The 26,083-nt window shown below is 45.8% G+C and overlaps 1 protein-coding gene across 2 annotated transcripts in view; it reads left to right on the forward strand.

Annotated features, from left to right (window-relative positions):
- The first annotated feature begins 3,178 nt into the window (after positions 1-3,178).
- The window catches only part of SLC18B1 (solute carrier family 18 member B1), a 72,563-nt gene continuing 49,658 nt past the window's right edge, over positions 3,179-26,083 (forward strand). Inside the window, exons 1-2 of one of the 2 annotated variants that reach the window (XM_069726003.1) lie at positions 3,179-3,352; positions 15,184-15,341. In XM_069726003.1, the coding sequence (XP_069582104.1) occupies positions 15,192-15,341 (150 nt within the window). In that variant the 5' untranslated portion in view covers positions 3,179-3,352; positions 15,184-15,191. Of the gene's footprint in view, positions 3,353-4,919; positions 4,937-15,183; positions 15,342-26,083 lie in introns of those variants that run through there. The other variant, XM_069726004.1, reaches the window with a different exon arrangement.

Raw genomic sequence — 26,083 nt, forward strand, 5'->3', positions numbered from 1 at the left:
TTCACATCTCTCTTGGATTTCCCTGATATCCTGACCAGTTCAGCAAAGATAAGTCCTTTCTTTGCTCTTTTCTGTCCACATGTTGTGGACTTACTCGTTCTGTGCATTCTATGTTTTGTCCAGCTTGGATTAATTCAGTTAAGCTGGAAGCTCTGGGAAGCAGATTTACCCTCCACACCTTTAGTCAGGTGTGGAGATTTTTGTAAACTCTGTATGGATTTTTGTAGTTTTTATACTGACCGCACAGTATTCCGTCCTGTCCTGTCTATCTAGCTAGACTGGCCTCCTGTGCTACATCCTGGTTTCATTCTACGTATGTCTTTTCCCTCTCCACTCACAGTCATTACTTGTGGGGGGCTATCTATCCTTTGGGGATTTTCTCTGATGCAAGATAGTTTTCCTGTTTCTATCTTTAGGGGTAGTTAGTTCTCAGGCTGTGACGAGGTGCCTAGGGAGTGACAGGAGCATCCCACGACTACTTCTAGTGTTGTGTTGAGCTTAGGGACTGCGGTCAGAACAGGTACCACCTCCTTCAGAGCTCGTCCCATGTTGCTCCTAAACCACCAGTTCATAACAGGCCCCATAAGATGCTCCATAGAGATATTTGCCCCATATGCTGTTGCTGTTATTAAAAAAAAAAGAAAATCACATACTCACCTCTCATCACTTAGGCCCCCAGCACTTGCAATAATCACCTGTCCTCGTTCCACCGCCGGGTGCCGCTGTGTCTTCTGTGTTCTCTGCACTGACGTTCAGGCAGAGGGTGGTGCACTAACCACGTCATCGTGCCCTCTGACCTGAGCATCACAGCAGAGGATGCAGAAGACGGAGCGGCGCCCGACAGTGGAACGAGGACAGGTGAATATCCCGCAATGCTGCTCACCCTCCCCATTATACTCACCTGCTCCCGGAGAGGTCCCTGGCAGTTTCCCTGATGGACTCTCCGGGCGCTGACAGCTTCTTCCAGCATTGAGCGGTCACCATTACCGCTCATTACAGAAATGAATATGCGGATCCACCCCTAGGGAAGTGGAGTCACATCCATATTAATTACTTTAATGAGTGGTACCATGTGACCTCTCAACGCTGGAAGAAGCTGTCAGCGGCCGGAGACCATCGGAGATGCAGGGACCTCGCCAGGAGCAGGTGAGTATGTGACAGCTGCCGCTCCCCCTCCCCCGCCGACCCCCCAGGGACAATGACTTGAGTATATTCCAAAAGGGGCACTTTCAACCTAAAAAAATGGGCTGAAAATCTCGGCTTATACTCGAGTATATATGGTATTTATTCAGCGGCTCAGCATAGGGCAAACATTTTTTATTTGCGAGCATTATAATGACACTTCTATCTTTAAGGCCGTCATGTGGGGATGTGCTGCACAAGACCGGTAAGTCTGCAGAAACGGCTGTGGATGAGAAAACTCATCATGAAGTGTGGACAAGATGAAGTAAAGAAAGAGAGCGACTCCAGAGATGACGTCATCTATAAGGTACCTGGATGTAAATGTTTTTGTGATACTGACTAATTCTCATAGTTTTATTTGTTAGGAGCATTAAAGGGGTTGTCCAAGTTTGTGATGAGTCTGCAGTCATTTTATGTGACTGCAGACTTCTGAATTCTCGCAGTGAACACTGCACGCTGTTAGGATTCTCTGGTGCCGGCGATTTTCATACATGTGGTCACATGCTGACTAGACGTGTGGCCTCACTCAATGAAAATGAGTCCGGACACATCTAGTCAGTATATGGCCAGAAGTAAACAAATCACATACTTGTGAAAGAGAGCATTCTAAATGTGTGCATTGCATTCAGAAGCCTGCAGCCACCTATAGTGATGGCAGATTTTCATCTCAAACCTGGATGAGTCCTTTAATTATAAAATGGAGGACTGTAGCCAATCCTAACAGCATGTAGTATCCTCACTGTCAGGATTCAGCTCTCCATGTTCCAGTAGTCATCACATGGACACTTCACTCATATGCCATTTTCATACTTCCGCTGTTACGTGATAACGAGCTTCTCTTCCTGCTTCTCTCAGTTTTTCACTGAACATTGAATTAGGAAAAGCAGCTGGTCAGCACATGACTAAGTGTGCAAATTGCATATGTGCTTGGTGAGGGGGGCGCCAAACTGAATTCTTGCCCTGGGTGCCACAAAACCTAGACACACCTCTGTGTGAGGGTACACTGTGGGTGAGCAAAAACCCGCACCAAAACCTGCATTTGTGACACTGTTTTTTTTTCTGCCTAGAGTGCAGGTTTTGCTGCAGAATAAAATGCAGCAAAACGCCTAGTGTGAACATAGCCTAAAGGGAACCTGTCACACTATTCATGATGCCCAAACCCCCGGCAGCAAGAATCAGATCCCATCTGCATGATTACACCCAGGTATGTTTTTCTCTGAAACCCTCTGGAATTTAAGGCTAGGTTCACATTGCGTTAGTGGGTGTCCGCTGACGGAATCCGTTACATGGCGCCACTAACGCAATGTAACGGATCCGTTAGCGCACCCATTGACCGCAATGTATGTAACGCATCCCTAACGCATGCCATTTTTGGCATGCGTTAGCGATTTTCCGTTATTTTCTGACGGACTTTGAACGCTGTCTGCAGGGTCCGTTCTCGCTAGCGCAGATCAGGCATCTGCGCTAGCGCGATCGCTAAACGCGATCCCTTTTCAGACATTGCGTTAACGCAGTCCGTTAGCGTATGCTAACCTAGCCTAAGAGAAGACATGCACATCTCAACACTGAATCTGCAACACCAAGAAGGAAAAGCTGCGAATTTATGGAACTCTAAAGGAGCAATACATATGTTAATGATATGCTAATAAAATTTAAAACAAATCGATTTATAATAGGTAGCGAGTATGAGTAGTGTTAATAATGGCTGTCTGTGGAAGTAACAAGAAATTAGCATGCACAGTTGTAGTTCAAAAACTGGCCACCAGGAGGCGACAGCAGATAGGTTCCTCCAATATGAGAGATTGATGCGACTCCAACAAGATGGTAACAGAAAACAGATTCAAAACAGCGTTACTGCTGTAGAAAAGTGTTCATGTAGCCAATACAAAAAGCAGGCATGTGCAAGGACACAGTTATTTTGTGTGGCAGTAGTCCTACAATGCTCTTATGTAACATGGCTGACCCTGTGTAACCTGTGAGAAGGTCTAACACCTGAGAGAACACTGGGTGGTGAGTCATGGCTGCCTCCTCCTGAGGCGCAGTCGTGCTCCTACAGCCGGCATCCAGCTCCATGTGACCGGAGAAGGGCCGTCACACGGGAGCTTCTGTCAGGAGCAGCTCCCATGACAGCCTGAGCCTGGAGGAAGAGCCGGGCACCGTGCACGGACAAGTAAGTGAGGTGGGGGTCTCGGGGTGGCGGGGACACTAGCCTCAGCCGGGCACCGTGCACGGACAAGTAAGTGAGGTGGGGGTCTCGGGGTGGCGGGGACACTAGCCTCAGCCGGGCACCGTGCACGGACAAGTAAGTGAGGTGGGGGTCTCGGGGTGGCGGGGACACTAGCCTCAGCCGGGCACCGTGCACGGACAAGTAAGTGAGGTGGGGGTCTCGGGGTGGCGGGGACACTAGCCTCAGCCGGGCACCGTGCACGGACAAGTAAGTGAGGTGGGGGTCTCGGGGTGGCGGGGACACTAGCCTCAGCCGGGCACCGTGCACGGACAAGTAAGTGAGGTGGGGGTCTCGGGGTGGCGGGGACACTAGCCTCAGCCGGGCACCGTGCACGGACAAGTAAGTGAGGTGGGGGTCTCGGGGTGGCGGGGACACTAGCCTCAGCCGGGCACCGTGCACGGACAAGTAAGTGAGGTGGGGGTCTCGGGGTGGCGGGGACACTAGCCTCAGCCGGGCACCGTGCACGGACAAGTAAGTGAGGTGGGGGTCTCGGGGTGGCGGGGACACTAGCCTCAGCCGGGCACCGTGCACGGACAAGTAAGTGAGGTGGGGGTCTCGGGGTGGCGGGGACACTAGCCTCAGCCGGGCACCGTGCACGGACAAGTAAGTGAGGTGGGGGTCTCGGGGTGGCGGGGACACTAACCTCAGCCGGGCACCGTGCACGGACAAGTAAGTGAGGTGGGGGTCTCGGGGTGGCGGGGACACTAGCCTCAGCCGGGCACCGTGCACGGACAAGTAAGTGAGGTGGGGGTCTCGGGGTGGCGGGGACACTAACCTCAGCCGGGCACCGTGCACGGACAAGTAAGTGAGGTGGGGGTCTCGGGGTGGCGGGGACACTAGCCTCAGCCGGGCACCGTGCACGGACAAGTAAGTGAGGTGGGGGTCTCGGGGTGGCGGGGACACTAGCCTCAGCCGGGCACCGTGCACGGACAAGTAAGTGAGGTGGGGGTCTCGGGGTGGCGGGGACACTAGCCTCAGCCGGGCACCGTGCACGGACAAGTAAGTGAGGTGGGGGTCTCGGGGTGGCGGGGACACTAGCCTCAGCCGGGCACCGTGCACGGACAAGTAAGTGAGGTGGGGGTCTCGGGGTGGCGGGGACACTAGCCTCAGCCGGGCACCGTGCACGGACAAGTAAGTGAGGTGGGGGTCTCGGGGTGGCGGGGACACTAGCCTCAGCCGGGCACCGTGCACGGACAAGTAAGTGAGGTGGGGGTCTCGGGGTGGCGGGGACACTAACCTCAGCCGGGCACCGTGCACGGACAAGTAAGTGAGGTGGGGGTCTCGGGGTGGCGGGGACACTAGCCTCAGCCGGGCACCGTGCACGGACAAGTAAGTGAGGTGGGGGTCTCGGGGTGGCGGGGACACTAGCCTCAGCCGGGCACCGTGCACGGACAAGTAAGTGAGGTGGGGGTCTCGGGGTAGCGGGGACACTAGCCTCAGCCGGGCACCGTGCACGGACAAGTAAGTGAGGTGGGGGTCTCGGGGTAGCGGGGACACTAACCTCAGCCGGGCACCGTGCACGGACAAGTAAGTGAGGTGGGGGTCTCGGGGTGGCGGGGACACTAGCCTGGCGACAGCAGCAGCTCTGGGGTCTTCTCAGCCCACACGTTTCAATGAGGAAGATGGGGAGAGGAAAGGAGAATCCCTCACCCTGCAGCCATACATGGTATATTACTGCTAAGATGGAAGTGTCCTGGCCCCCAGGAGCAATAGTGGCCCCCAGTGACTGCCTGTGGGGGCCCACTGTGCAGCTCTACATATTACATCCCCAGCTGCACCTCTGCTTCTATATATATAAGAATAATAATACACTGGGCAGACCATTAACCCCTTCACCACCTTGGGGTTTTCCAATTTTGTTTCCGCTCCCCTCCTTCCCAGAGCCATAACTTTTTTTTATTTTTCCGCCAATATGGCCACGTGAGGGCTTTTTTTTTTTTTTGCGGGACGAGTTGTACTTTTGAACGACACCATTGGTTTTACCATATCGTGTAATGGAAAACAGGAAAAAAATTCTAAGCGCGGTGAAATTGCCAAAAAAAGTGCAATTCCGTAATTGTTTTTTTTTTTTTTTTTTTTTAATCATATTCACTAAATGCTAAAACTGACCCGCCGATATGATTCTCCAGGCAATTCCAATTTTGCAGATACAAAACATGTATAGGTTCTTACTTTGGGCGGTGGAAAAAAAATCCAACGTTTGAGGCTATGTGCACACGTTGCGGATTCTGTGCGGATCCGCAGCGTTTTTTTGAGGTGCAGAAACGCTGCAGATCCGCGATTGATTTACGGCACAATGTAAATCAATGAGAAAAAAAAAAACGCTGTGCGGAAACGCTGCGGATTAAAAAAAGGAGCATGTCACTTATTTTTTTGCAGATCTGCAGCGTTTTTTTGTACCCATTAAATTATAGAAATCCGCAGGGGTAAAAAAACGCAGCAAAACCGCACAACAAATGCGACAAATCCGCAGCTGCGTTTTCTGCCAAGAGATGCAGAATCCACACAAGAAATTCCTTAGGTTATGTTTCCACGTTCAGGAAACGCTGCGTTTTTTACGCTGCGTAGAGCCGCAGCGTCAAAATGCAGCGTCCAGATGTTACAGCATAGTGGAGGGGATTTCATGAAATGCCGTCTCCACTATACATTCAAAGACGCATGCAGCATACCCGCGAAAACGGACATGCGCCACGTCTTTTAAGAACGCAGCATGTCCTTAAGGTACCGTCACACTGACCAACTTCACAACGATATCGCTAGCGATCCGTGACTTTGCAGCGTCCTGGCTAGCGATATCGTTGTGTTTGACAGGCAGCAGCGATCTGGATCCTGCTGTGACATTGTTGGTCGGAGCAGAAAGTCCAGAACATTATTTCGTCGCTGGATCTCCCGCAGACATCACTGAATCGGCGTGTGTGACGCCGATTCAGCGATGTCTTCACTGGTAACCAGGGTAAATATCGGGTTACTAAGCGCAGGGCCGTACTTAGTAACCCGATGTTTACTCTGGTTACCAGTGTAAATGTAAAAAAAAAAAAAACACTACATACTTACCTTCCGCTGTCTGTCGCGTCCCTCGGCGTTCTGCTTCCCTGCACTGTCAGCGCCGGCCGTAAAGCAAATTACAGCGGTGACGTCACCGCTGTGCTTTACGGCTGGCCAGCGCTGACAGTGCAGAGAAGCACAGCGCCTGAGGACAGACACCGGAATGTAAGTATGTAGTGTTTTTTTTTTTTTTACATTAGCACTGGTAACCAGGGTAAACATCGGGTTACTAAGTGCGGCCCTGCGCTTAGTAACCCGATGTTTACCCTGGTTACCAGGGGACTTCGCATAGTTGGTTGCTGGAGAGCTGTCTGTGTGACAACTCTCCAGCGACCACACAGCGACGCTGCAGCGATCGGCATCGTTGTCTAGATCGCTGCAGCGTCGCTAAATGTGACGGTACCCTTACATTGCAGAAAAAACGGAAGGACAGCGCAGGTGACCTGCCAGTGACCTCAGGTGCAGATTTGGTCAGGATATTATGCAGGTAAATCCTGATGCAATCCTGAACGTGGAAACATACCCTACGGCTAATCCGCAACGTGTGCACATAGCCTCAAAAACAAAAAAGTTGCCACTTTCAAGGACCTGTAGCCTCTCCATTTTTCAATATCTGGGGCTGCATTAGGGCTTGTTTTTTGCACATTGAACTGACTATTTTATTGACACCATTTGGAGTAGATGCATCATTGCATTTTAGTGCAATGTTGCAGCGACCAAAAAAGTAATTTTTTTATTTTTTTTTTATTCTCGTTATGCCGTTTACTGATTGGATTAATTATTTTTATATAGTGATCGGGAGATTCTGAACACTGTGATACCAAATATGTGGATTTTTTTTTTTATTTGTTTTATTTTTTAAAAACTTTTTTTAGTTTTTACATGCTTCAATAGTCTCCTTGGGAGACTAGCAGCTGCGATCATCCGATCACAGCTAACCCTAGCCCTAGCCCTAACCCTAATGGGAAAATGGAAATAAATACATTTTTTTTATTTTTTCCCTAACTACTTACTTTACTTTAATTGGGGTTTTTTAGCGGATTTTTATGACTGGCAGCCGTCACACACTAAAAGACGCTTTTTTTTGCAAAAAATATTTATTACGTTACCACATTTTGACAGCTATAATTTTTCCATATTTGGGTCCACAGAGTCATGGGAGGTCTTGTTTTTTTGCGGGCCGAGTTGACGTTTTTATTGGTAACATTTTCGGGCACGTGACTTTTTTTGATCGCTTTTTATTCCGATTTTTGTGAGGCAGAATGACCAAAAACCAGCTATTTATGAATTTCTTTTTGGGGAGGCGTTTATACCGTTCCGCGTTTGGTAAAATGGATAAAGCAGTTTTATTCTTCGGGTCAGTACGATTACAGTGATACCTCATTTATATCATTTTTTTTATGTTTTGGCACTTTTTATACGATAAAAACTATTTTATAGAAAAAATAATTATTTTTACATGTCTTTATTCTGAGGACTATAACTTTTTTATTTTTTTGCTGATGATGCTGTATGGCGGCTCATTTTTTGCGGGACAAGATGACGTTTTCAGCGGTACCATGGTTATTTATATCAGTCTTTTTGATCGCGTGTTATTCCACTTTTTGTTTGGCAGTATGAGAATAAAGCGGTTTTTTTTTTTTTACGGTGTTCACTGAAGGGGTTAACTAGTGATATAGTTTTATAGGTGGGGTCGTTACGGACGCGGCGATAGTCAGCTGACACCCGGCCGCGCTCCCCCCCCCCCCCCGTGAGTGCGGCTGGTCGCTATGACGTACTATCCTGTCGAGGGTCAAATAGGCCCAGGTCACCTCGACGGGATAGTACATCTAAGGTCAGAGAGGGGTTAATTCAACAAAACTTCTCAGGTTCTCTGTGGTTATAACATGGTACCAGGAACTGATAACAGCTGCATTCAATGCCTGTTTGTTGTTCAGTCGCTTACTACAAACCAATCGCTTTAATCTTGACCTCAGATTATCGATAGGGTTCAGATCAGGACTGTTTCCTGGCCATGAAAGCACAGAAGTGTGTTTGCTTTCAAACCATTTAAGACTTTGCCTTGCCGTGTGACATGGTGCTCCATCCTGTTGAAAAATAATTTCAGTCTGTCCCTCGCCAAGGTCACGAGTTGATGGGATGAGCTTTGGTTCAAGGACATCATGAATATATTTCAAAGCATTTAAAGGGAACCTGTCACCCCGAAAATCGCGGGTGAGGTAAGCTCACAGTCATCGGGGACTTATATGCAGCATTCTGTAACGCTGTAGATAAGCCCCCGATGTTACCTGAAAGAGGAGAAAAAGACGTTATATTATACTCACCCAGGGGCGGTCCCGCTGCTGGTCCGGTCAAATGGATGTCTCTGGTCCGCTCCGGCGCCTCCCATCTTCATTCCAAGACGTCCTCTTCTGATCTTCAGCCACGGCTCCGGCGCAGGCGTACTTTGTTTGCCCTGTTGAGGGCAGAGCAATGTACTGCAGGCGCCGGAAAGGTCAGAGAGGCCCGGCGCCTGCGCACTGCAGTACAGATGCAAACTCTGCTTTGGGAAAATGGCCGCCGCGATCTCCATCTGCGCACGCGCAGCATCCCACGGCCATTTTCCTGAAGCCCCGTGCAGCAGAGCACTCCATCTGCGCACGCGCGGCCTCAGGAAGATGGCCGCCCCCACCGATGACAAGGGTAATAGCGCAGATCGCGCGCTTTTTCTTCACCTGCGCGCAGTGGATTCGGCACTTGGACATGCGCACACCACTACGCCACCAACGGAAAGCTGGGGAAGAAACAGCAATGTCACCACGCCCACCTGACCTGACCAGCCTGATTGACAGGCGAAAACGGCGACTTTGGTAATGTATTTCGCAGCATAGGTGGGGAATCAGGGTACACTATTGTAACGCACAGCGCAGGCCCTATTTAACAGTATTTTTATCTCAATCTGAAAAAACGAGGTGACCGGTTCCCTTTAAACTGCACTAATCCTAACTGAGAGGTTCATGTGAGGACATTATGGTTTATAATCACAAAAACAATTCACATCCTGCTGTTCCAGAGATTTGCAGATACTGTAAAAAGCTTTTAGTTTTCATAAAAAAGCAGCAAAAAAACCTGAACGTGTGAACGTAGCTCAAAGCTTTGTGTCCCCAGCATTCCGCCTTTTTATGCCACCGTATTATGTAGATACTTCTTCCAGGGCACGAGTCTTCCTCATGGCTGATCGGGTTCATGATGAAGTGCACAATAAAGAAGCACTGAACACCCAGATGATGCCTAAAAGTCATAGGAATATAACCAGATCAAATGTAAATCTACTATATAATTGTCTAAGGGTCACTTCAGTCTTTCTGTCTGTCTGTCACGGATATTCATTGGTCGCGGCCTCTGTCTGTCATGGAAATCCAAGTCGCTGATTGGTCGTTGCAAAATCAGCAACAGGCACAGTCCGGCCGCAAAATGGCCGCTCCTTCCTCCCCGCAGTCAGCGCCCGCTCCATAATCCCCTCCAGTCAGCCCTCACACAGGGTTAATGGCTGCGTTACACCGCGTTATGCCGCGGTGTAACGCACTCCGTTAGCGCTGCTATTAACCCTGTGTGACTAACTTTTTTTTACTATTGATGCTGCCTATGCAGCATCAATAGTAAAAATATCTAATGTTAAAAATAATAAAAAAAGTAAAAAATCGTTATATACTCACCGTCCGTCGGCTCCTCGGATCCACAACAGGCCTTTCCCGCTGCTCGCGATGTTCCGGTGCCCGCTCCATGCATTGCTATCTCGCGAGATGATGACGTAGCGGTCTCGCGAGACCGCAATGCACTCTTGAGACCGGAGCACGCGAGGAGCGCCGGTAACTGCTTCGCCATGATCCGGGGGCCAACGGAAGGTGAGTATATAACTATTTTTTATTTTAATACTTTTTTTTTAACAGGGATATGATGCCCACATTGCAATATACTGCGTGGGCTGTGCAATATACTGCGTGGGCTGCGCAATATACTGCGTGGGCTGCGCAATATACTGCGTGGGCTGCGCAATATACTGCGTGGGCTGCGCAATATACTGCGTGGGCTGCGCAATATACTGCGTGGGCTGCGCAATATACTGCGTGGGCTGCGCAATATACTGCGTGGGCTGCGCAATATATTGCGTGGGCTGCGCAATATACTGCGTGGAATATACTACGTGGCTGTGCTATATACTACGTGGCCGACCGCGAACAATCAGCGACAGGCACAGTCCGGCCGCGAATTGGCACGGGATTTGAACCGCGCTTCGCTAATTGGTCGCGGCCGGCTGAATCCTGTGTATTCAATGTATTATTCTAAAATCTTCATAAATAAACTACATACCGTATTTTTCCGACCATAAGACGCACTTTTTTTTCTCCAAATTTGGGAGGAAAGTGTGGGTGCATCTTATGGTATGGATGTAACGTGTGGAGGGGGCAGAGGCACTGTGATCCCACTTTCATTAGGCAGAAAAATGTCCCTGCTGCCTGAATCAGTGCTGGGGAAACCACATGTCCCGATGATTAAGTGCAGTGAATATTCATTAGCCGCTTCCCCGCCCACCTGTCAGCTGAGCAGTGAGCAGGGAGCAGCAAATGAATACTTCACTTAAGCAGAGGACACACATGGTTTCCCCAGCTGACTCTGGTGGAGGAGGGGGCAGCAGCAGGGGGCAGGGGAGACAAGATTGCTGAATACCTGCCTGGGCTGGATGCTTAGTACTGGGCATAAGGACCTGTGTGATGTCATGAAATGGGCGGGTTGGAGCATCACATGACAGCACAGAGCCCTCCCTCTTCTGAGGTCATCACAGGTCCTTCAGACACCGCACTAGAATCTGCAAGCTTCCTCTTATGACCTGTGCTGTGGAAAGGCAACAAGAGGGAGGGCTCTGTGTGTGCAGTCATGGGATGCTCCAGCTTTTACCTCACCGCAGTGTGGCTGGTTTGCTAGCACAATTAAGAGGTTAGTCTTTACAACACAAAATAAAGCACTCTGCCACTCCTTTGGTGAACTATAACTCCCAGCATGCCGTAGGATCTGCAGGACATGCTGGGAGTTATAGTTCTCCCATGGGATTTTAAAACAGCACTCCAGTGTTATTTTGCAGTGCTGGAGTGGTGCTTTCAATATAAGCCCTGTGCCCCCATTTTTATGCTCACCCTCCAGCGTCTTCATATAATACTTCACAGACACCACACTGGTCCCGCAGCTTCCAACATAGTAACATGCTATTATATATAATAACACCACATATAATAGTATGTTATTAAATATCTTACCACATTTTTTTGCTTCAAATATTATTTTCCCTATTTTCCACCTCTTAAACCTGGGTGCGTCTTATAGTCCGAAAAATACGGTACATATTCTAGAATACCCAATGCGTTAGAATCGGGCTACCATCTAGTACTATATAAAAATCCTTCATTGAAATGAAGGTTATCCCCCAAGATTAAGAACATGGAAACACCCTGACAACTTACAAAGGCATGGAGAAGTGCTGTTGCTGGTGCAAACACAAAATGTGGACCATATGTCACATAACAGTAATTTAAAGGGAACCTGTCAGCTGTAAAAACGCTATTAACCTTTAGATATGGGGTTAATAGTGTTTCTAATCAGCCCACACTTAGCCAAAAGCCGTGGAGAGAAAATTAACTTTATTTCGCCCAGCAGCGTTCTGGTTACAATCATAGGTTCAGGCACCGCTCTGTATGCTTAGAGCAGTGACTGAACCAGCGCCTACAGGGGGAATAAAATAAATTTTCTTTCTGCAGAGTTAAGCTACGGGCAAGCACCAGGCAGGTTAGTATTGCTATTAACCTGCAGACTAAACCCATTTCTGCAGGTTAATAGTGTTTATTCTGGTGACAGGTTCCCTTTAATGCCGCAGTAGTAATGTCAGAGATGTGCATATAAATAATAGATTAAACCTGCAGTAATCAGCTCAGAGATGAGTATATAAATAGAAATGCCACTAGCCAATGAGCAATGTATACAGTGTTGGACTGTGTAGCCAAGGGCCAACTAGTAAACAATACTACGGGCCCACTTTTCAACTACATGGAAAAATATACTGTATATACTCGAGTATAAGCCTACTCGAGTATAAGCCGACCCGAGTATAAGCCGACCCCCCTAATTTTGCCACAAAAAACTGGGAAAACTTAATGACTCGAGTATAAGCCTAGGGTGGAAAATGCAGCAGCTACCGGTAAATGTCAAAAATAAAAATAGATACCAATAAAAGTAAAATTAATTGAGACATCAGTAGGTTAAGTGTTTTTGAATATCAATATTGAATCAGGAGCCCCATATAATGCTCCATGAAGTTTGATGGGCCCCATTAGATGCTCCGTATTAAAATATGCCCCATATAATCCTGCATAAAGGGTAATAAGGGCCCCATAAGATGCTCCGTACAGTCACTTGCCCCATATAGTGCTGCACAAGTGTTATGGCCCCATAAGATGCTCCGTATAGCCACTTGCCCCATATATTACTGCACAAGTGTTATGGCCCCATAAGATGCTCCGTATAGCCACTTGCCCCAAATAGTGCAGCACAAGCATTATGGCCCCATAAAATGCTCCGTATAGCCACTTGCCCCATATAGTGCTGCACAAGCGTTATGGCCCCATAAGATGCTCTGTATAGTCACTTGCCCCATTATAGTGCTGCACAAGTGTTATGGCCCCATAAGATGCACCGTACAGTCACTTGCCCCATATGCTTTTGCTGCGATTAAAAAAAAAAATCACTTACCTCTCTTCGCTCAGGACCCCCGGCACTTTCAATAGTTACCTGCTCCTCGTGCGGCTCCGTCTTCGACACTGACGTTCAGCAGAGGGCGCACACTGACTATGTCACCGCGCCCTCTGACCTGAGCGTCACAGCCAGAGGACGCTGAAGACGGAGCCCCACCGGACCGAGGAGAGGTAAATATCGCGCAGCGCTGCGCTCCCTCTCCCCGTATACTTACCTGCTCTTGGCGCTGTGTCCCTGCTTCTTCCACCGCTGCATCTTCTTCCTGTATTGAGCGGTCACAGTTACCGCTCATCACAGTAATGAATATGCGGCTCCACCTCTAAGGGAGGTCACAATCCGTCATTTTTAGAAAAAAAATGGATCCAGCAAATGTTGCTGCTGGATCCGTTTTTTTTCCATAGACTTGTATTAGCGATGGATTGTGACTGTTGGCCTTCCGTATCATCCGTCGTGCGCTGGATCCATCATAAAATCGCTGTTCATCGGACGGAGACAAAGTACATACTAACGTTTTTTGTGTACATCGAAAATATGTAGAGCGACGGATCCTGCGTCGTCCATCGTTGGCTATAATGGAAGTCTATGAACGCAGGATCCGTCGCTGACCATCAGAAGAAGGATTCCAGTGACGGATTCCTTTTTTTGCAACCGAGCATGCCCAGAACCCATTTTTCCTTTCAGGAAAATTTTCTTTATTTCTCTTTCTTTCTCTCTTTTTCTCTTTCTTTCTTTCTTTCTCTCTTTCTTTCTTTCTATCTTACTTTCTTTCTGTCTTTCTCTCTCTGTCTTTCTCTCTCTGTCTTTCTCTCTCTGTCTTTCTCTCTCTGTCTTTCTCTCTCTGTCTTTCTCTCTCTGTCTTTCTCTCTCTGTCTTTCTCTCTGTCTTTCTCTCTCTGTCTTTCTCTCTCTCTGTCTTTCTCTCTGTCTTTCTTTCTCTCTGTCTTTCTTTCTCTCTGTCTTTCTTTCTCTCTGTCTTTCTTTCTCTCTGTCTTTCTTTCTCTCTGTCTTTCTTTCTCTCTGTCTTTCTTTCTCTCTGTCTTTCTTTCTCTCTGTCTTTCTTTCTCTCTGTCTTTCTTTCTCTCTGTCTTTCTTTCTCTCTGTCTTTCTTTCTCTCTGTCTTTCTTTCTCTCTGTCTTTCTTTCTCTCTGTCTTTCTTTCTCTCTGTCTTTCTTTCTCTCTGTCTTTCTTTCTCTCTGTCTTTCTTTCTCTCTGTCTTTCTTTCTCTCTGTCTTTCTTTCTCTCTGTCTTTCTTTCTCTCTGTCTTTCTTTCTCTCTGTCTTTCTTTCTCTCTGTCTTTCTTTCTCTCTGTCTTTCTTTCTCTCTGTCTTTCTTTCTCTCTGTCTTTCTTTCTCTGTCTTTCTTTCTCTGTCTCTGTCTTTCCTTCCTTCCTTCCTTCCTTCCTTCCTTCCTTCCTTCCTTCCTTCCCTTCTTTCCTTCCTTCCTTCCTTCCTTCCTTCCTTCCTTCCTTCCTTCCTTCCTTCCTTCCCTTCTTTCCTTCCTTCCCTTCCTTCCTTCCTTCCCTTCCCTTCCTTCCTTCCCTTCCTTCCTTCCTTCCTTCCTTCCTTCCTTCCTTCCTTCCTTCCTTCCCTCCCTCCCTCCCTCCCTCCCTCCCTCCCGGCTGTAACAACTTCAACGGATCAGTCAGAAAAAAAAAAACAGATCCAGTGCATCAGTTTTTTTTACAATCGGCACAGGAAACCATTGATTTTACCGTGTTGTGTACTAGAAAACAGGAAAAAAATTCCAAGTGTGGTGAAATAGCAAAAAAAGTGCAGTCCCACACTCATTTTTTGTTGTTTGTGTTTTGGCTTTTTTGCTACGTTTACTAAATGCTAAAACTGACCTGCCACTATGATTCATTTGATTAATATCTATCCTCATTCCTTTTTTTTTTTTTTTTTATATCTCCAGCTTGTGTTCCCATCTTAATTCTTTGTATTTTATTTCTAGATCACAACATGTCTGAGAGCACTGACGTCATGCCGGAAAATAACACCAACAGCCGCAAACTGTCTAGGAATCAAGTCTTAACAATGATTTCTACTGCCTCACTTAACTTTAGCTCCATGATATGTTACTCCATTTTGGGACCCTTCTTTCCTCAGGAGGTACTGTATAAATGTTTTTCTAGTGGGAGCCAATGAACACTTGTCCCATGTAGTCTAGGAATGAAATACAAATGTTGGTTTGTTTTTTTTAGAAAACTTGAATGGATTCTTTATAAACTGCTGATTAAAGTACAATTTAGTCTCTGTTCACTTCTGTTTGGAAGCCCACAGGGAAATGGGCTAAGATTCATTGCATCAGTTATGTAAATGGCAGAGGGAGTCCATTGATTGGACTGGTTTTAAGAAGGAAAAAAACTGCTTTGAGTGCAGTTTTTTTTAAAGGAGTGAAACTGCTTATCCAAATACCGTAAATGTGAATCTTCTGGAGTATATCTACAAATCATCAAAGCCAAGTGATGCTGGCTGTGGCTGTAAGTTAGCTGGTTAATATTATGCCACAACATGCAGAATGTGGGAGATCTATCAGTAGTCAAATCGCACAAATTGTGGCAAGTTATCAGTCTAAGTTCCCTACCCTCAAGGTACCTTCACACTCAGCGACGCTGCAGCGATACCGACAACGATGTCGATCGCTGCAGCGTCGCTGGAGAGCTGTCACAAAGACAGCTCTCCAGCGACCAACGATGCCAGTAACCAGGGTAAACATCGGGTTACTAAGCGCAGGGCCGCGCTTAGTAACCCGATGTTTACCCTGGTTACCAGCGTAAAAGTAAAAAAAACAAACACTACATACTTACCTACCGCTGTCTGTCCCCGGCGCTGTGCTTCTCTGCACTCCTCCTGCACTGGCTGTGAGCACAGCGGCCGGAAAGCAGAGCGGTGACGTCACCGCTCTGCTTTCCGGCTGACCGACGCTCCCAGCCAGTGCAGAGAAGCAGAGCGCCGGGGACAGACAGCGGTAGGTAAGTATGTAGTGTTTGTTTTTTTTACTTTTACGCTGGTAACCAGGGTAAACATCGGGTTACTAAGCGCGGCCCTGCGCTTAGTAACCCGATGTTTACCCTAGTTACCAGTGAAGACATCGCTGGATCGGTGTCACACACGCCGATCCAGCGATGTCTGCAGGGAGTCCAGCGACGAAATAAAGTTCTGGACTTTCCTCAGCGACCAACAATCTCCCAGCAGGGGCCTGATCGTTGGTCGCTGTCACACAGAACGATTTCCTTAACGATATCGTTGCTACGTCACAAAAAGCAACGATATCGTTAACGATATCATTATGTGTGAAGGTACCTTTAGTCTTAGGCCTCCGTCACACTAGCAGTATTTGGTCAGTATTTTACATCAGTATTTGTAAGCCAAAACCAGGAGTGGAACAATTAGAGGAAAAGTATAATAGAAGCATTTGCACCACTTCTGCATTTATCACCCACTCCTGGTTTTGGCTTACAAATACTGATGTAAAATACTGACCAAATACTGCTAGTGTGACGGCAGCCTTAAGGTACCGTCACACTAGACGATATCGCTAGCGATCCGTGACGTTGCAGCATCCTCGCTAGCGATATCGTCCAGTGTGACAGGCAGCAGCGATCAGGCCCCTGCTGTGATGTCGCTGGTCGGGGAAGAAAGTCCAGAACTTTATTAAGTCGCTGGACTCCCCGTAGACATCGCTGAATCGGCGTGTGTGACACCGATTCAGCGATGTCTTTGCTGGTAACCAGGGTAAACATCGGGTAACTAAGCGCAGGGCCGCGCTTAGTAACCCGATGTTTACCCTGGTTACCATCCTAAAAGTAAAAAAAACAAACAGTACATACTTACCTACAGCCGTCTGTCCTCCAGCGCTGTGCTCTGCTCTCCTCCTGCTCTGGCTGTGAGCGTCGGTCAGCCGGAAAGCAGAGCGGTGACGTCACCGCTCTGCTTTCTGGCTGCCCGGCGCTCACAGCCAGACCAAAGAAGCAGTGCGCCGAGGACAGACAGCGGTAGGTAAGTATGTAGCGTTTGTTTTTTTACTTTTTAGGATGGTAACCAGGGTAAACATCGGGTTACTAAGCGCGGCCCTGCGCTTAGTTACCCGATGTTTACCCTGGTTACCGGGGACCTCGGGATCGTTGGTCGCTGGAGAGCTGTCTGTGTGACAGCTCTCCAGTGACCAAACAGCGACGCTGCAGCGATCCGGATCGTTGTCGGTATCGCTGCAGCGTCGCTATGTGTGACGGTACCTTTATACTTACCAGCTGCTATCTTCATCTTTTATCAGCACCACTTTGGTTGGTCTTCTGCTAGTTGTGACCTTCCGGATCGAGCCAGGTGTCACTACTCAATGTAAGTCTGTGAGAGCCAGAACGAGGTGCTCGTAGGCTTACATCAACCCCTTCACCCCAAAGCCTGTTTTCAACTTCCTGACCAGGCCATTTTTTTCAATTCTGACCACTGTCACTTTATGAGGTCATAACTCTGAAATGCTTCAACAGATCCTGGTGACTCTGAGAATGTCGTCTCGTGACATACCGTACTTTACTTTATGATAGTGGTAAAATTTCTTCGATTGGACTTGCGTTTATTTGTGAAAAAATGGAAATTTGGCGAAAAGTTTGAAAGTTTAGCAATTTTTAAACTTTTTAGTTTTTATGCCCTTAAAGTAGAGAGTCATATCGTACAAAATAGTAAATAAATAACATTACCCACTTGTCTGCTTTACATTAGCACAATTTTGGAAACATAATTTTTTTTGTTAGGAAGTTATAAGGGTTAAAAATTGACCAGCGACTTCTCATTTTTACAACAAAATTTGCAAAACCATTTTTTTTTAGGGACCACTTCACACTTGAAGTGACTTTGAGGGGTCTATATGACAGAAAATGCCTAAAAGTGACACCATTCTAAAAACTGCACCCGTCAAGGTACTCAAAACCACATTCAAAAAGTTTATTAACCCTTCAGGTGCTTCACAGGAATTTTTGGAATGTTTTAAAAAAAAAAAAATTGAACATTTAACTTTTTTTCACAAAATTTTTACTTCAGATCCAATTTGTTTTATTTTACCAAGGGTAACAGGAGAAATTGGACCATAAAAGTCATTGTACAATTTGTCCTGAGTATGGCGATACCCCATATGTGGGGGTAAACCACTGTTTGGGCGCATGGCGGAGCTCGGAAGGGAAGGAGCACCATTTGACTTTTCAGTGTAAAATTTGCTGGAATTGAGATCGGACACCATGTCGCGTTTGGAGAGCCTCTGATATGCCTAAACAATGGAAAGCCCCCCACAAGTGACCCCATTTTGGAAAGAAGACCCCCTAAGAAACTTATCTAGATTTGTGGTGAGCATTTTGAAGCTCCAAGTGCTTCACAGAAGTTTAGAATGTAGAGCCTAAAAAAAAAAAAAAAAAAAAAAAAAAAATTTTTCACAAAAAATGATCTTTTCTCCCCAAATTTTTTATTTTCCCAAGGGTAACAGGACAAATTGGACCCCAAAAGTTGTGCAATTTGTCCTGAGTATGCTGATACCCCATGTGTGGGGGTAAACCACTGTTTGGGCGCATGGCAGAGCTCGGAAGGGAAGGAGCGCCATTTGACTTTTCAATGCAACATTGGCTGGAATTGAGATCGGACACTGTCGCGTTTGGAGAGCCCCTGATGTGCCTTGTTGTGATTTCTGTTGTCAAGCTCCCTCCTGTGGTCATGAATGGTACTTCGGCTGGTTCTGTCCATGGGCTTCCTCTGGTGGTTGTGAGTGGAGCTGCGGCTTCTGAGTTTCCTTCTACAGGTGACGAGGTTAATTAGTTAGCTGGCTGCTCTATTTAACTCCACTTAGATCATTGCTCCATGCCACCTGTCAATGTTCCAGTATTGGTCTAGCTCTCTCCTGGATCGTTCTTGTGACCTGTCTTCCCAGCTGAAGCTAAGTTACTGCTTGTTTTTCTCTGGTTTGCTATTTTTCTGTCCAGCTTGCTATTTTGATTTTGTCTTGCTTGCTGGAAGCTCTGGGACGCAGAGGGAGCGCCTCCGCACCGTGAGTCGGTGCGGAGGGTCTTTTTGCGCCCTCTGCGTGGTCCTTTTGTAGGTTTTTGTGCTGTCCGCAAAGTTACCTTTCCTATCCTCTGTCTGTTCAGTAAGTCGGGCCTCACTGTGCTAAATCTATTTCATCTCTGTGTTTGTAATTTTCGTCTTTACTCACAGTCATTATATGTGGGGGGCTGCCTTTTCCTTTGGGGAATTTCTCTGAGGCAAGGTAGGCTTTATTTTTCTATCTCTAGGGCTAGCTAGTTTCTTAGGCTGTGTCGAGTTGCATAGGGAGCGTTAGGAGCAATCCACGGCTATTTCTAGTGTGTGTGATAGGATTAGGGATTGCGGTCAGCAGAGTTCCCACGTCTCAGAGCTCGTCCTATATTATTAGTAACTATCAGGTCATTCCGTGTGCTCTTACCCACTAGGTCCATTGATGTCCTTACCACCAGGTCATAACAGTGCCTAAACAGTGGAAAACCCCCCACAAGTGACCCCATTTTGGAAAGAAGACCCCCTAAGAAACTTATCTAGATGTGTGGTGAGCACTTTTAACCCCCAATTGTTTCACTAAAGTTTAGAATGTAGAGCCGTGAAAATTAAAAAATAATTTTTTCTTTCCACAAAATGATCTTTTAGCCCGCAATTTTTTTTTCACAAGGGCAACAGGAGAAATTGGAGCCCAAAAGTTGTTGTCCAATTTGTCCCGAGTACGCTGACACCCCATATGTGGGGGGGAACCACTGTTTGGGCGCACGGCAGAGCTCGAAAGGGAAGGAGCGCCATTTGGAATGCATACTTAAATAGACTGGTCTGCAGGCGTCACGTTGTATTTGCAGATCCCCTGATGTACCTAAACAGTAGACACCCCCACAAGTGACCCCATATAGGAAACTAGACCCCACCCAAGGAACTTATCTAGATGTGTTGTGAGAACTTTGAACCCCCAAGTGTTTCGCTAAAGTTTATAACGCAGAGCCGTGAAAATAAAAAAAAATATTTTTTTCCACGAAAATGATATTTTAGCCCCCAAATTTTTATTTTCCCAAGGGTAACAGGAGAAATTGGACCCCAAAAGTTGTTGTCCAATTTGTCCTGAGTATGCTGATACTCCATATGTTGGGGTAAACCCCTATTTGGGTGCACGGGAGAGCTCGGAAGGGAAGGAGCACTTTTTTACTTTTTCAAAGCAGAATTGGCTGGAATTGAGATCGGACTCTCTGATGTACCTAAACAGTGGAAACCCCCCAATTCTATCTGAAACCCTAGCCCCAACCCTAACCACACTCCTACCCCTAATCCCAACCCTAATCCCAACCGTAAATGTAATCCAAACCCTATCTTTAGCCCCTAACCCTAATGGGAAAATGGAAATAAATTTCTTTTTATAAAATTTTATTATTTTTCCCTAACTAAGGGGGTGATGAAGGGGGGTTTGATTTACTTTTATAGCGTTTTTTTTTTTGGCGGATTTTTATGTTTGGCAGCTGTCACACACTAAAAGACGTTTTTTATTGCAAAAAATAGTTTTGCATCACCACATTTTGAGAGCTATAATTTATCCATATTTTGGCCCAGCGAGTCTTGAGGTCTTGTTTTTTGCGGGACGAGTTGACGTTTTTATTGGTACCATTTTCGGGCACATGACATTTTTTTGATCGCTTTTTATTCCGATTTTTGGGAGGCAGAATGAACAAAAAAACAGCAATTCCTGAATTTCTTTTTTGGGGGCCGTTTATACTGTTCCACATGTTCTAAAATTGATAAAGCAGCTTTATTCTTCAGGTCAGTACGATTGCGATACCTCATTTATATCATTCTTTAATGTTTTGGCGCTTTTACACAATAAAAACTATTTTATATAAAAAAATAATTGTTTTTACATCGCTTTATTCTGAGAGCTATAACTTTTTTTATTTTTCTGCTGATGATGCTGTATCGTGGCTTTTATTGCGGGACAAGATGACGTTTTCAGCGGTATGTTTATTTATATCCATCTTTTTGATTGCGTGTTTTTGTTCGCTGGTATGATAAAGCGTTTTTTGCCTCGTTTTTTATTTATTATTTTGCGATGTTCACTGAAGGGGTTAATTAGTGGGATAGTTTTATAGAGCGGCTCGTTACGATTGCGGCGATACCAAATATGTGTACTTTTATTGTTTTTTTTGTTTTTTTTGCATAAATAAATTTATTGGGAAATATATATTGTTTTTTTCATTATTTTGGAATTTTTTTTTTATACATTCTATATTTTATTTTTTTAACTTTCTAACATTGTCCCAGGGTGGGGCATCACTATATTTCTTCAGATCGCTGATCTGACACTTTGTATAGCACCAGGCAGTGCAGGAGGCTTTCCGGCGCCCGCTCTGAGCAGGCGCCGGCAAGCCACCTCACTTCAGGACCCGGAAGGAGCCCCGCGGCCATCTTGGATCCGGGACGCCTTCCAGAACACCGGAAAAGCGTGATCGCTTCGCATTCCGGTGGGAGAGCGCAGGGAGCCCCCGTCCCTGCGCGATGCCCCTCTATGTCGCTGTCACTACTGACAGCGGCATCAGTGGGGTTAAATGCCCACGATCGGCACTAGCGCGGATCGTGGGCATTGCTCCGGGGTGTCAGCTGTCATATTCAGCTGACACATGCACGCTATCGCCGCAGCGCTCAGCGTGAGGCCGCGCGATCGTGCCGCCGTACTAGTACTGCGGTTTGCGGGAACTCGGTTCCCGCAGAGCAGTACTAGTACGGCGCATGTCAGGAAGGGGTTAAGAGCTTGTGACCATTACCTCTGATTTCCGGTCAGTTGGAAATTGTGTGCATAAGAACATAGTGGCGCCAGGAACTACTGAAGGCGACGGCTGATAATTATAAGACTAGGGTCAGAGAACTTAGATTAGAGACACAACTCCAGTGCTGAAATAAAAAAAACAGGCTGGAGTGGTGCTCTAAGCAGGAATCCCTTTGCTTTTACCAGTACTGAACTCATGTATGTGTACATCAGTATTTAGGGTACATTTGACATAAGTATGACTTGGCCATGCCCATTTTTTATCTTTTTGTTGCACGAAAGTTTGTAAAGCACATAATGGCATGCTCCATGTCCTCCATTTTTTGCTACATTCAGCTTACAAAGTTTCTCCTATGCTGATTCTATGTATCCAAATCTTATGTCCACTTATATGCTAAAATATGGCCTTATGAGACTGGTTAGATGCTACAGACTTTTTAGTCTTAAGGCTGTGTGCACACGTTGCTGTTTTTTCGCGTTTTTTTCGTGTTTTTTCCCAATAAAAACGCTATAATACCGCAAAAAAAAAGCATACAATAAGCATCCCATCATTTAGAATGAATTCCACATGTTTTGTGCACATCACAAAACGCATCACGGTAAAAAAAACGCAGCATGTTCATTAATTTTGCGGGTTTTTTTTGCGGATTTCCCACTACAAAATGCATTGGGAAATGTCCGGAAAAAAATGCATCAAAAACGCGGCAAAAACGCATGCAGATTTCTTGCGGATTTCTTGCAGAAAATTTCAGGTTTTTCTCAGGAATTTTCTGCGAGAAATCCTGAACGTGTGCACATAGCCTAAGTCTACCTTGAGTTTTGCAAAAGGTTCCTGTCATTTTTAATAAATGCTTAGCAAGATGGTTGCAGAGGCCACATAATGCATTAGTTGTGGTCAAAATACTCCTCGCTAAGCACATATATAGTAAAGGAAGCATCACTGTGCGGAGAGGGGGAAGATGGGCTTGGCTGTTTACTTCCCCTTCAGCAACAATAAGATCTAAGGATCATAGTGACCAGTGTCATTAATTATAGTATTTTGGTGTGGCGTCTGGTAAGTCGTAACATTGCCAGACTAGTGTAGATATTGTCAGAGTTTGTGCTTGTTCAAGTGCTGCATTTTTGCCACCAAGAAAAAAACGCAAGATTTTACAGCGCTAGTAAAGTGAATAAGATTTCTGAAATATCATGCATATATTGCTTACTTACTTCTTGAAGATTTGAACCATAAAAGCATATTTATATAAATTATTATTTGCAAATCTTCAGCATGTCAATTCTTCCTGTGTTGTTGCAATGTTTTTCTCCTGTTCAAATGGTTAAGTGAAAAAGCAAGTAAAAACAAATGTAAAAAATGCTTAAGATCCATGTCAGTGTTTTTATTGCCAATGCCAACACGTAACTTTTTGTTGCAAATACCATGTGCACATAGTTAAGTCCATATATATTTGGACAGAGACAACATTTTTCTAGTTTTGGTTATAGATATTAGCACAATGAATTTTAACTCCTTAGTGACAGAGCCAATTTGGTACTTAATGACCAGGCCAATTTTTGCAATTCTGACCACTGTCACTTTATGAGGTTATAACTCTGGAACGCTTCAACGGATCCCGCTGATTCTGAGATTGTTTTTTCGTGACATATTGTACTTCATGTTAGTGGTAACATTTCTTCGATATTACTTGCGATTATTTATGAAAAAAACGGAAATATGGCGAAAATTTTTAAAATTTTGCAATTTTCAAACTTTGTATTTTTATGCCCTTAAATCAGAGAGATATGTCATGAAAAATAGTTAATAAATAACATTTCCCACATGTCTACTTTACATCAGCACAATTTTGGAAACAAAATTTTTTTTTGTTAGGGAGTTATAAGGGTTAAAAGTTGACCAGCAATTTCTCATTTTTACAACACCATTTTTTTTTAGGGACCACATCACATTTGAAGTCATTTTGAGGGGTCTATATGATAGAAAATAATGAAGTGTGACACCATTCTAAAAACTACACCCCTCAAGGTTCTCAAAACCACATTCAAGAAGTTTATTAACCCTTTACGTGCTTCACAGGAACTGAAACAATGTGGAAGGAAAAAATGAACATTTAACTTTTTTTTGCAAACATCTTAATTCAGAACCATTTTTTTTATTTTCACAAGTGTAAAAACAGAAATGTAACCATAAATTTTGTTATGCAATTTCTCCTGAATACGCCAATACCCCATATGTGGGGGTAAACCACTGTTAGGGCGCACCGCAGAACTTAGAAGTGAAGGAGCGCCGTTTGACTTTTTCAATGCAGAATTGGCTGGAATTGAGATCGGACACCATGTCACATTTAGAGAGCCCCTGATGTACCTAAACAGTGGAAACTCCCCACAAGTGACACCATTTTGGAAACTAGACCCCTTAAGGAACTTATCTAGATGTGTGGTGAGCACTTTGAACCCCCAAGTGCTTCACAGAAGTTTATAACGTAGAGCCGTGCAAATAAAAAATCGCTTTTGTTTACACAAAAATGATCTTTTCGCCCACAAATTCTTATTTTCACAAGGGTAACAGGAGAAATTAGACAACAAAAGTTGTTGAGCAATTTCTCCTGAGTACGCTGATACCCAATATGTGGGGGTAAACAACTGTTAGGGCGCACCGCAGAGCTTGGAAGAGAAGGAGTGCCGTTTTACTTTTTCAATGTAGAATTGGCTGGAATTGAGATTGGACGCCATGTCGCGTTTGGAGAGCCCCTGATGTGCCTAAACAGTGGAAACCCCCCACAAGTGACACCATTTTGGAAACTAGACCCCTTAAGGAACTTATCTAGATGTGTGGCGAGCACTTTGAACCCCCATGTGCTTCACAGAAGTTTATAACGTAGAGCCGTGAAAATAAAAAATATTTTTTTTTCCACAAAAAAGATATTGTAGCCCCCAAGTTTTTATTTTCACAAGGGTAACAGGAGAAATTGGACTGCAATAGTTGTTGTCCAATTTATCCCGAGTACGCTGATGCGCCATATGTGGGGGTAAACCACTGTTTGGGCGCACGGCAGAGCTCGGAAGGGAAGGAGTGCCTTTTTGGAATGCAGACTTTGATAGAATGGTCTGTGGGCATTATGTTGCGATTGCAGAGCCCCTGATGTACCTAAACTGTAGTAACCCCCCACAAGTGACCCCATTTTGGAAACTAGACCCCCCAAGGAACTTATCTAGATGTGTGGTGAGAACTTTGAATGCCCAAGTGTTGTCCAATATATCCCGAGTACGCTGATGCCCCATATGTGGGGGTAACCCACTGTTTGGGCGCACGGCAGAGCTCAGAAGGGAGGGAGCACCATTTGACTTTTTGAGCGCAAAATTGGCTGTCGTATTTGGAGACCCCCTGATGTACCTAAACAGTGGAAACCCCCCAATTCTAGCTCCAACCCTAACCCCAACACACCCCTAACCCTAATTCCAACCTCATCCATAATCCTAATCACTAACCCTAACCATAATCACAACCCTTACCCCAAAACAACCCTAATGTCAACCCTAACCATAACCCTAATCAAAACCCTAAATCCAACACACCCCTAATCCTAATCTCAACCCTAACCTCAAACCTAACCCTAATCCCAATACACCCCTAATCACAACCCTAACCTTAACCCTAATCCCAAACCTAACCCTAATCCCAAGCGTAACCCTAATGCCAACCCTAACCCTAATACGAACCCTAATCCAAACCCTAACCCTAATCCCAGCTCTAACCCTAACTTTAGCCCCAACCCTAGCCCTAACTTTAGCCCCAACCCTAACCCTAGCCCTAGGGCTACTTTCACACTTGCGTCGTTTGGCATTCCATCGCAATCCGTCGTTTTGGACAAGAAACGGATCCTGCAAATGTGCCCGCAGGATGCGTTTTTTGCCCATAGACTTGTATTGCCGACGGATCGTGACGGATGGCCACACGTCGCGTCCGTCGTGCACTGGATCAGTTGTGTTTTGGCGGAGCGTCGGCACAAAAAAACGTTCAATGAAACGTTTTTTTGTACGTCGCATC

The sequence above is a fragment of the Ranitomeya imitator genome, chromosome 5, assembly GCF_032444005.1.
Source record: "Ranitomeya imitator isolate aRanImi1 chromosome 5, aRanImi1.pri, whole genome shotgun sequence".
Taxonomy (NCBI): domain Eukaryota; kingdom Metazoa; phylum Chordata; class Amphibia; order Anura; family Dendrobatidae; genus Ranitomeya; species Ranitomeya imitator.